This window comes from Octopus bimaculoides, chromosome 14, assembly GCF_001194135.2.
Source record: "Octopus bimaculoides isolate UCB-OBI-ISO-001 chromosome 14, ASM119413v2, whole genome shotgun sequence".
Lineage (NCBI taxonomy): Eukaryota > Metazoa > Mollusca > Cephalopoda > Octopoda > Octopodidae > Octopus > Octopus bimaculoides.
Window position 1 is genome coordinate 23,276,130 of NC_068994.1, and position 10,737 is coordinate 23,286,866.

Below are 10,737 nucleotides of genomic sequence, written 5' to 3' on the forward strand. Positions count from 1 at the left end.
TATATATATATATATATATATTATGTAGCTATCACTTGCAATCGAGCATAGTCTGGTAGATTGTATCACGTTTTCGCTGTTTTTGGTGCTTACAAATCACGAGTAGGCATAGACATCCTGTTGGCCCCACCACCCTTGAGAAGAATATTGACGATGTGGCAACTGGAGGAGTAGAGAGTGCTGCACCAGTAGTTAATTGAGTAGACTGGTGCAACGTGTAATGGTGATGTGTCTTCTTCAAAGACACAACGTGCCATCTAGTTAAGAAATGGAACGCAAAACCTTATGGTAGTAAGTCCAAACACACACACACACACACACACACACACACACACACACACACACACACACACACACACACACACACACACACACACATTGGTAATCTGTTGTAACCTAATATGTTTGTAGTTCTCCCCACACTTGTAAAAATGTAAACAACAACAACAATGCCATCACTTATGAAAATGTAAGGATTAAAATTCGGTTTCGCAGAAAAACGAAAAACCGCCAGGAGTATATAATGATCTCTACCTGACATAAGGTAGAGATCATATTTTGAGGAGTAGCATATTAATCGAAGTTACTAATTTTATTGACTCAGGAAAAAAAAAAATGAAAGTAAGCTCGGTCTCGGATAGGTTTCAAGTCAAGTATATAGAATAAGATACCGGAGTTCTCCAGTCTAGTATGTTACTGTTTTGTCACCTCCTGTACTTTCAAGATTAATTAATAAAAATATACTTAAAATGTTTGAAGAAAATTTTTTTTTGAAATGAAGTGAAGTTCTATAGTCAAGAATTTCATCACCTAAGCTTATCGAATGATAATTTTCAATAAAGTTTTTAGTAGATGGAATTAGATTATTTGGAAATAAAATAAAACTGTTTTGAAGAAAACTAAAATAAATGCTTTGAGACTGATAAAGGTAGGATAACAGGTTGCCTGGCGCTAGGTGATTCAGTATAAACAGTTTTCATAGATTAAAACAGATGAAAGAAATGCTGGATGCCTTAGGCATACTAAATATCATTGATCGATCAGGTGGTTCTTGTGACACCAGCTAGCGTCATACTGATAGTTTCTGACACTAGTAGTGATTGATCTTCGCTTATCGATACAGATAAAAGCAAGAATCAACGGCAGTCACTGAGTCGAAATTCCCCGAAGGTTGAAGTGCATATATATATATATATATATATATATATATATATATATATATATATATATATATCCCCAGCCCGCAAAAAAAGAAAAAAAAACTGTAACCCCAACAGGTAAACCTAAAATATATAACAACATTTGTGGTACATTATTTCAGTTAAGGTTTTGGTCTTAGCTAATAAGTAGCTAATTATACAAATTGTACACACCTCGAAAAGATTCGGTTCATTTTATGTTATGCCGATATTAGAGAAGAGTCTGAAATCCCTTTCTAGGATTGAACATTGCGAATGCTATCTCTGGTAGTGTATCTAATTGTTTATGTGATGTGGAATAAAGGTCTAAAAATATTTACTTAAAATACTGATATGGTTATTGAATGCACTCACACAAAAAAATTAGCATACAAAATATACATTTAAAAGTTTCAGTACAATAATATATTACATTAAATATGTGCAATACATATATTTGCAATAATGAGCTATTATCTGAGAGGAAAATATCACACACACAATAGAAGATTTAAAATAAACAACCTACTTTTATTGCACCGGCACTTAGAAGCTCATTTTCTTCATTACTTGCACTCCTGAAAGAAGAGAGGGAGAAAGGATTGAAGAAAATGATTTATTAGATGAAAGTTGTTGAAAAATGCGAACGTTATTAAGTAAAAGGAAATATTTATGGCTTACAACTCATATAAAATTTCTTGGTATAATGATTTCGAATTAGTTATTTTCTTGAAATTTGTGTCATCATCGACCGTACTTCAATAAACTCAAATTAAAAATTAAGTCTAAAACCTGAAGTACATGCGCTCACGCACGCACACACACATACATACACGCGCGCACACACACGTGTATAATTAGAAAACACCAATTCCTTAACTAACTACACTAACTTAGTTAAGACAGGAGTCTACTAATTAGCTTCAACGAGACTTCGACGATATTTTTGTTTTAGTGTATTGAAGGTAAATTTAAAAAATGCAACGAAAATAACTAGGTAACATATATGATATTTCATGGCGTTTAAATTCTGATTTTCATGGCTTCTATTGATTGTACAGTTGATATAATTACAAAGATAGTAAGATACTATAAATTTTCAGCATGCCATGCACCAAAGATTGAAAAATGTTGACATATTTTATTTTATGCTAAAACTAAAAATGTTGCAACATCTTTTTGACATTAGAATTTAACCCACTTAATTTGTATTGTTTAAGCCCCAAATCGGTATTGAGTGAGCATAATAAAGGCATTCAAGCCAACCCGTCATTTTAGAGTTATCCAATGATAGTATAAGGTAATTTGAGTGAGACTTGACTGCTATTTCTAGATAGTCGAATGATCAACTAGAGGCTTCCACTAACAGATTTCATATGCAAACTATTCTCGAAAGGAAACAAATTCATATGGCAGTAGCTAAAACAAACTAGCATGAGATATCAGCTCCATGTAATATACTTCAGCTGTTTAATGCTTCAAACTTTGAATATGCTTTCACCTACATGGATGCCTACTTATATTGCAGATGATATCGCATGTTAGCTTATCTTGGCAATAATGCTCCGCATTCTACGCCACAAAATGTAGATTCAGTATGCATACTCAATTTTCTTCCTAACATTTTCGCAGGTTTCGGTAAAGGCTGCGCATCCACTGAAAACCTTCATAATGGCGAAATGCGTTCGTCGTTGCCTTCTGCTACTCCACAAAAATGATACTCGTTAATCATCAACATTATTTTTTTTTATTTTAATGGCTGAATTTATTTTTATGCTTGAATTAATTAAATATTTTTTTTATTTATATGAAACTTTATACGATTGTTCTTCACTGTTCATTGAAAGTACGTTGATAAAATGAGGTTATCACTAAAAGTCAGCTTTACAGATATATAAGGACAATCTTTTATTAGCAGCGATGTCATTGTAACCTTGTAAGTGTTGATGGAAGAAGGTAAGCTTGTTTGCAGTTGTTACCAGTTATGATAAAGCTGAAGAATGGCAAGTTAATATCTCAGAAGCATATTTAATTAAGAACAATAAATAAATAAACATAAGCATAAAGCCAGTCTTATCTTGAGTATACCTTTTTTTCACTGTGGTTTGACATTTCAGCATACAAACCAGACAATAACAGACATCAGTCAAACAGTCGATGTCTGGTAGTTATGCAACCCTTTCACTGAGATAAGATTAATTTCAGTCAAGTAAATAAAGAATAATTAAATGTCACACAACCACAACACATTACCATAGATACAAAAGCACACACAAAAAATACACAAAACACTTACGTATACACCAACTCTCTCTCTCTCTCTCTCTCTCTCTCTCTCTCTCTCTCTCACCCACACACACACATACGCAAGCACACAAGCATGAATAAGCTCACGGTCACAAGGTTGCAGAATGGGTGAAAATGAATTTGATTGGAGCTTTTGTGACAGCAATATCCTACGTTTCTAAATGGTATTTCCTCGAATCCTACACACGTTCAAAAGCTCTCACATAGACACAAGTCAAGCACACAAACATATATCTAGGAATATGTAACTAATATAAAGTATATTCTGTGAGCAAGGGGAAAAATAACATTCTTGAAGGTACCGTTTAAAAATTTTTTTCTAGTGAATACTTGGGGTTTTGCTATAAAAGTTGTAGATTTAGGAGGACTCTGTCTATTTTTTGTCCCCTAATGAAAATCCTTTCAAATTGTCCCAAAATCTAAAACCATATATAAAGCGAACCAAGGAGGGAAATTCTACGCGGTCGCACAAATTGCTTGAAATTGCAGTCAAATCTTCCTATCAGATTCTATTTCATTAAAAAGGGACAAGACTCTGGATAATGTAAATTATATCTATAAAAGAAAAGACGAGATGGCCACTGTCAGAACGATTTTGATACTAATTATACTTGAAAACGTGAAAACGGCTGACTGTTGGTTAAGTGAGGAGCTCAACTTCCACTATCAGGTGCAAATGACAGTTACATAATGTTTCTCTCCTGAAATAAAGCGAGCTTTCCCTTTTGCCCAGGATGCAGGTCGTTTACAAAGAAAGCTTGGTGTTTCGATGTTCCTTTAATCTTGAATTTTCTTCGTGGTATTTACAATACCAACGCATCTTCCACACTCACCTGTGTTCAAAAGTTCTACCTTTGTAGTACAACAAAGAGCATTTGGGTGTATGTGGTGTGATTTTAAAGACGCAATCGTGTGAATTAGGAACATGGGTTAATGATTCGTTGAACCTACAAATTTTAGTGTGCTTAATAAATAATAGAAGTAACAGAAGAGTTTCGTTGATAACTCCCAAGAAAAAAATAATAATGTTTTTGTCTTCCATTTATTTGAGTCTTTTACACAGATAAACATAGAAAAAATTGGTCATATGCAAATTAATCCGGATACGTATAAATATGAATGTTTTAGTTGAATAGTATGAATTTTTTAGTTGCATAGATTCTTGTCTTGATATCGTCTGGAATCAATGCTAGCTTTCAAGACCAACTATCGGTTGCAGAAAACAAGAAATAAATACGCTAACCAGTGTAAAGAATATATGGCTAGATTGGTAAATAGATGTATTGATTGATAGCTTACAGAAACTATAACAATCGTTCGAAAGGCATCACATAGCGAGCAAGCCGTTGGCGTATTGGCAAGGTTCCCATAACCACCTCTTTTAATTACCATCTGTTGTGTCCAGCACTACGAAATGTTGATCTATGTTTAACGTAAATGCATGCGCACGTGAATAGATGTGATACCCGCATGTGTTAGAGTTATTCATCTGTAAAATGATAGAAAGGGTTAACAATTTCCAATTATTTTCTCTCTTTTAAGCGATACGTATATTGATTGCTATGTTATGAAAATATTACGGTTATCAGCTGAGATGTGAAGGTAGTTAACGGCAGGTCAGAAGAATATAGGAAGGTTTTGGGAATGAGAACTTATACATAGATATATAAATCAAAGGATTAAATACAGAGGCACACATGCACATTCATACACACACGCACCCATATATATAAATACACACACACACACACACACGCGGGTACACCACCGATTTTTCGGCAACTGACAATCCGAAATTTCTTTTAATTCAGACATAATTATGTGTAGACTCTTGAATTTCCCGCAACCATCATCAATAATTTTTCGCTATCATCCTTTCACAACTCACGTGTGTTTATTCGCTATCTACGTCAAACTAATAATATGGCAACGTACATGTTTATAACTAAAGCTAACAACACCTTCTAAACACCTAAGGACCCTCTATCCGTGAAGAGTAAATTAATAGATAATTTACTTTCGCTGTGGAGAATACTGTGACTTAACACGAAAGAAGTAAAGGTAAAATATATGCTTTTCATAGTTATGTTTGAAGAGAGGGGCAAGTGTGGGCCCAGTAGGTAGGAGATTAGCACGTGGTTGAGATTTATTTGCATCTTCATATTAAAATAGTTGAAGAATTAGAAGACTGTTATAAAATATTTCCAATCAATAAATAAAGGTCAGATTTTTTTAAAAAGTTTATTTTCAGAAAAGTTTTTAATTATGTGGCTGCAGTCTTAGAATTTATGCCAAATGCCATGCCTGTATCTTTGCTGAAGAGTCTTACAGTCTGTATTAAGGAATTTCTCTCTTTTTCATTCTTACTAAAAAGCTTCAGATGATCCATGTAGAGCAAATGGTTAATTTTTCCATTACTATTTCTGAACCTACCTTTGCCTTTCTTAATACTAAACTGAGGGGAATCAAACATAAGGCAAAAATTAAAGTGGGTAACGAGTCCCCCTGGAAAATTCCTCTTTTGATATTAACTTTCTCTAAGAGTGTATCAACCGAGTAGAGATCTACTTTCCATTTCTTCATGCTACAGTTAATTAATTCTCTCATGTTGCCTACTATACTGAATATACTCAAACATTTACTTATCCATGAGTGTGGATCATGTCATAGGCTTTCCTATAATCTGTCCATGCTATTGTTAGATTTTCCTTTCTAGCTTTAACTTCGTTTAGAACTGCTTTGTCTGTGTATAATAGATCATGATTTCCTCTAGCCTTCTTCCTGCAACCTTTCTATTCTTCTGGTAGTAAATTCTGGTTGTCAAGGTGCTCTTAAATGCTTTCTGAAAGCATTCCTATTAACATCTTCCACACTAATGGTAAGCAAGTGATTGGTCTATAGTTGTTAGCTGTATTACCCATGCTCTTATTTTTCATAATGAGTATTGCCCTGCCTCTAGTCGTCCAATATGATATTATTCCTCCATTAAGGCAATTCTGAAGTTGTTCCCTCAGCCTCCCATGTAAACTACTGAATTTCTTTAGCCAGTACCCTTGAACTAAATCTGGTCCTGGGCCCTTCCAATTCGGCATTTTTCCTTACACTTTACTCATTAATGCACTAGTTAATCTTAGATCTTGTTGTTTCTCACTCACTACTTCTTCCCTCACTTCTTTAACCATACTGCATCTCCAAATATTCCTCCAGAACTTTCTAGCTCCTTCTGCATTAGGTTTCTCATCTTCAGTACTTCGTTCTCCACTAATTATTTGGTTATAAAATCTCTTTTGGTCTGTCTCAAATAATCTACTCTGTTGATATTGATTTATTCTTTTCTGATATCTGGAAAGCTTGTCTGCTATGATACGCTGTTTCAACTCTTCTATTACTGTCCCAAATCCTTTATCTTTGACTAAGTATCTTTTCACGAGGGAAGATTTGCAGCTAGTGTTTCCTAACTTGTTTGTTTTCCAGGCTTTTATTCTATTCAGATCTTGTTTTAAAGTCTTCACTTTATTTTGTAGTATCCTTTTCCACGTTTTCTCTTTTGTAATCTTTCCCTGTGAGATATCTAATCTTCTGGTGACTACTATCCCTCCTGCATAGATCAATAAATTAGTGTCTCCTATATTTTTAGTATCTATCCTACTGATAACAGAATCTACTTTCCTAGCCATTTCGAGCAGCTTCGTTCTGTTGGTGCCTTTTAATTCTGGCAATGTTTTTCTTACTTTTTTGCTCATTACTTTCTGCAACTCATCAAAAATCTTCTGATCTTCCTCACTTAAATCACTTAAGTCGTTGATGCCAGTTGTCTCTTCCCTATTGGTAGCGCTATTATTATTTTTTCCTGGTCTTTCTTTTCTAGTTCTCTTGTGATCTCTTCTACCTCCAATTCTGTTATCCACTTTCTTCTCCTAATAGTATTAGCTTGATCAACCAATCTCTGTTCAGTCAAATTAAACATACCCTTCTCTACCCAAAGTGTTAACATCCGTTTTCTATAGCCCTTTCTTTTAGGGCTCAATTTCTAAATAGCATTGCATCACCATCCTTCGCTGGTTCACTTCCTCCTCCTTGCTCTATTATCTGCTGATGCTGTATTAGGATAACAGCTGTGGTCAGTCTGTATCTTTACTGATCCACTGCTGAGCGAGAGGTCTTCCTTTAAAGGTCCAGCTTCATTTTCGCTGTTACAACCAGAATTACTTCGGAAACTCCTGTCTTTCATAAACTGAGGTAAGGTAACGTTCGTCACCGTCGTCGTCACCACAATTATTTTTCGACATCTGAAAGTTTCAAGCAACTTTCTATTGCATCAATTGTTGCACTTTTGTGCTGGCGGGGTGGTGTGTGGTGCATCTTTTGGTGGTGGTGGTGGTGGTGGTGGTGGTGGGGGGTAATGTATTGTATGAGTCCATTTTGTTAAGGGGCTTGGTTTGAGTCTCCTTTTGTATTAGTTTTTATATTGTGTGTTGTTTGTGGGTTGTGTTCTTCTGTCGGGTATCGGCCTTCTATGGCACATGTTGTGGGTTTTGTTAATTTTGTTGGGTATTTACAGTATGAGTTTATTCTTGTATGCTTTTAGAGAGGTGTTGCATAACAGTGTGCGTGTGTGTGTAACTCATAAATCAACAATTTTATAGTATTTATGATTATCCGCTGGTCTTCCTCTTTTGGTTGGTTTTGTTATGGATTCCGTTAATTATTATTATTGTTATTATTATTATTATTATTATTATTATTATTATTATTATTATTATTATTATTAGTTTCATTATCATCTTTCAATTCTGTTTCCTTTTCTTGCCGAGTGTCTTCCTGACACTTAAGGCAGAGAAACGGACTGTATACATTTGTAGGCCATTAAAATAAACACATCAGATTATTCATTTACAAAGTCATGTGATAGAGAAAAGGGGGAAGAAATACGGAGAGAAAAAGGAAAAAAATTAAAAATAGAAGTAAACAAAGAAAATAAGCAGCAAAAATGGAAAGAAAATTCACGGCGACAATGCTGTTCTCAATACCTGTGACGTACCAGTTAAGACAATCTTTTGCACTTCCTGCATGGATGATAATCCAGAGATCCTTCTTAAATAATTTTCAGTTACTTTTTTTATTATGCCAAGTGCTCCTACAATCACTGATATTGTAATCGTCTTGAGATGCCATATTTGTTCCTACTGCTGTGTGGTATTATTAAATGTTTAGTTTCGACTTTTGTCTTGAGATAATCATAAATATGTGAGGGTTGGAGGGCATAGTAGGAGAAAAAGAAGCAGCTTGGTGAATAGACCAAATTCCACTGGCAGATGGTGAGAAGGAGACCAACATTGGGGCTTCGCTATTGCGTTCCGTCTGTTACTCTGTGTGTGTGTTTGCATGCGTTCGGTTATGTTCGCACGACAGTTTTGGGCTTTGTTAGAATTGAATTATACTGTTCTATAATAGAACACACAGCTACCGCCTTATCTTACTAAGTGAGTAATTTAATGTCTGACAAATTACAACGTCTCTTTCGTCCCGTCTTTGCTGCGATAATCTTTGTTGTAAGTATTTACTGGAAACATGGAAATTCTCAGAAATATAAAATCAAAAATTCTTCCTTTTTGTTTTTTTAACCCCTTATATACTGACAACAATGAGATTGTCTTTCACATGGTATTTCCGTTCAATTGAACCGCTTTGGTGTATAATGGGGATTTTTGAACAATAGAGAAGCAAAGCTGAAACTGTCAGGTAGAATCAACATCTGTGACAAGCGAGTAACAAGAAACAAAGTCGAGAGCTTTCTCAGCAACATCGCTACGGTATTCAAACCAGCCTTAAAAGACATAAGAATAGGCTATGATCACTCAAAGACTCCACTCTCCAGAATAAGTGACAACGAATTACAATAGTACGGTTCGATTGATCACCGACATAATATAACTATTACTACAAATTGAACTCCACTTGGGGAGATGAAGGGAAAGCTTGTTGCAATTGCAGGCTCTAACCAACATCGAACAAGTGGAAAGTAGAGAAATCACAAGCCTAGACAGTCATATTTAACTCCAAAACAATAAAATAACGGCAATTTGAGTGTGCAAAATGGTCCTTAATCAGTGAAAGCAGAATGTAAATGGAGTGCTGGATATGTGGTACGGAAGAGATCGTTCGACTGATTGCCTAGTGCCATTCCGCAGCAAAAAATGTAAGTTGAGAAAATTGATTTCTTTTTTTTTTTTTAATATGTAAAAGTCGACGATATATACTTAAAAATGAATAATTGTCAAGCATTGGGATATAAATAATTAAAAATCACAGAACACTTCTTAATCGTAAGATGCCGAAAGTCTGTTATGTTGAGCGAAGTATCATCTGGAAAACGTAGAATTAAAGAGAAGTATGTAAAATTACAAAAAGGATAACTGAAATAGAATCTACTCTAATGTAGCTCAGTTGGACGTGGAAGTAAACAAATGGAGGTTTTCAGCGCCAAGCTACTAAACAGACATATAAGTGTGTATGACATCTCATGGTTCAAAGAGAGAGAGTTAGGAAAGGTCATTAAATTATGCTTACACTCCAGGAAGAAGTACTTGCACACTTTAACGGATTCCTATTGGGAAGAGATATTTGTCTGGCACTGGCCCACCACCAACCATCAATCACATACAGTAACTGGTGTGGGCACAAAAGATTTCTTTTTAACGGCGACTCACTGGTAATCTTAGCTTATCACTAATAAAATCGTTATAATCAAAGATCAAAAAATCAAGACATATAGGCAATTATATCGATACTACCTCTACTTTCTGTTCGTATAGTTTGCTCTCCGTTGTACTCTACCATTATATTTAAAAGCTACTGAGTATATATATATAAAATATAAATAGCAATATCATGCCAGTATTTGTTTTTATCGGTTTCTCCAGACGATGAGATTTCCGGAAAATCTTCTAAATTACGTATTAACAATTTCCGATTAAGAGGAGAAAATTCATAAGCCTGTAAAATCCTTCCCTGTTTTACTGTAATGTATGTATGTATGTATGTATGTATGTATGTATGTATGTATGTGTGGGTGTATGTACGTAGGTACATCTTATATGCATGTAAGTATGTGTCTCTTGTATCTTAATTTCCATCTCTGTACATTTGCATAAATCTCTCCTACTTACATGCATGATTTATCAAACTATCTATATAAAGAAGTTGTAATGTATCAACCTGCGTATGGTGCTGTTTGTAACCTCCCTAAAAT

The 10,737-nt window shown here is 34.7% G+C and overlaps 1 protein-coding gene across 1 annotated transcript in view; it reads right to left on the reverse strand.

Annotated features, from left to right (window-relative positions):
• Positions 1–10,737, reverse strand: part of LOC106884025 (uncharacterized) — a 693,536-nt gene that overhangs the window by 207,186 nt on the left and 475,613 nt on the right. Inside the window, exon 2 of the mRNA XM_052972775.1 lies at positions 1,708–1,756. Coding sequence (XP_052828735.1) covers positions 1,708–1,756 — 49 coding nt within the window. The remainder of the gene's footprint in view (positions 1–1,707; positions 1,757–10,737) is intronic.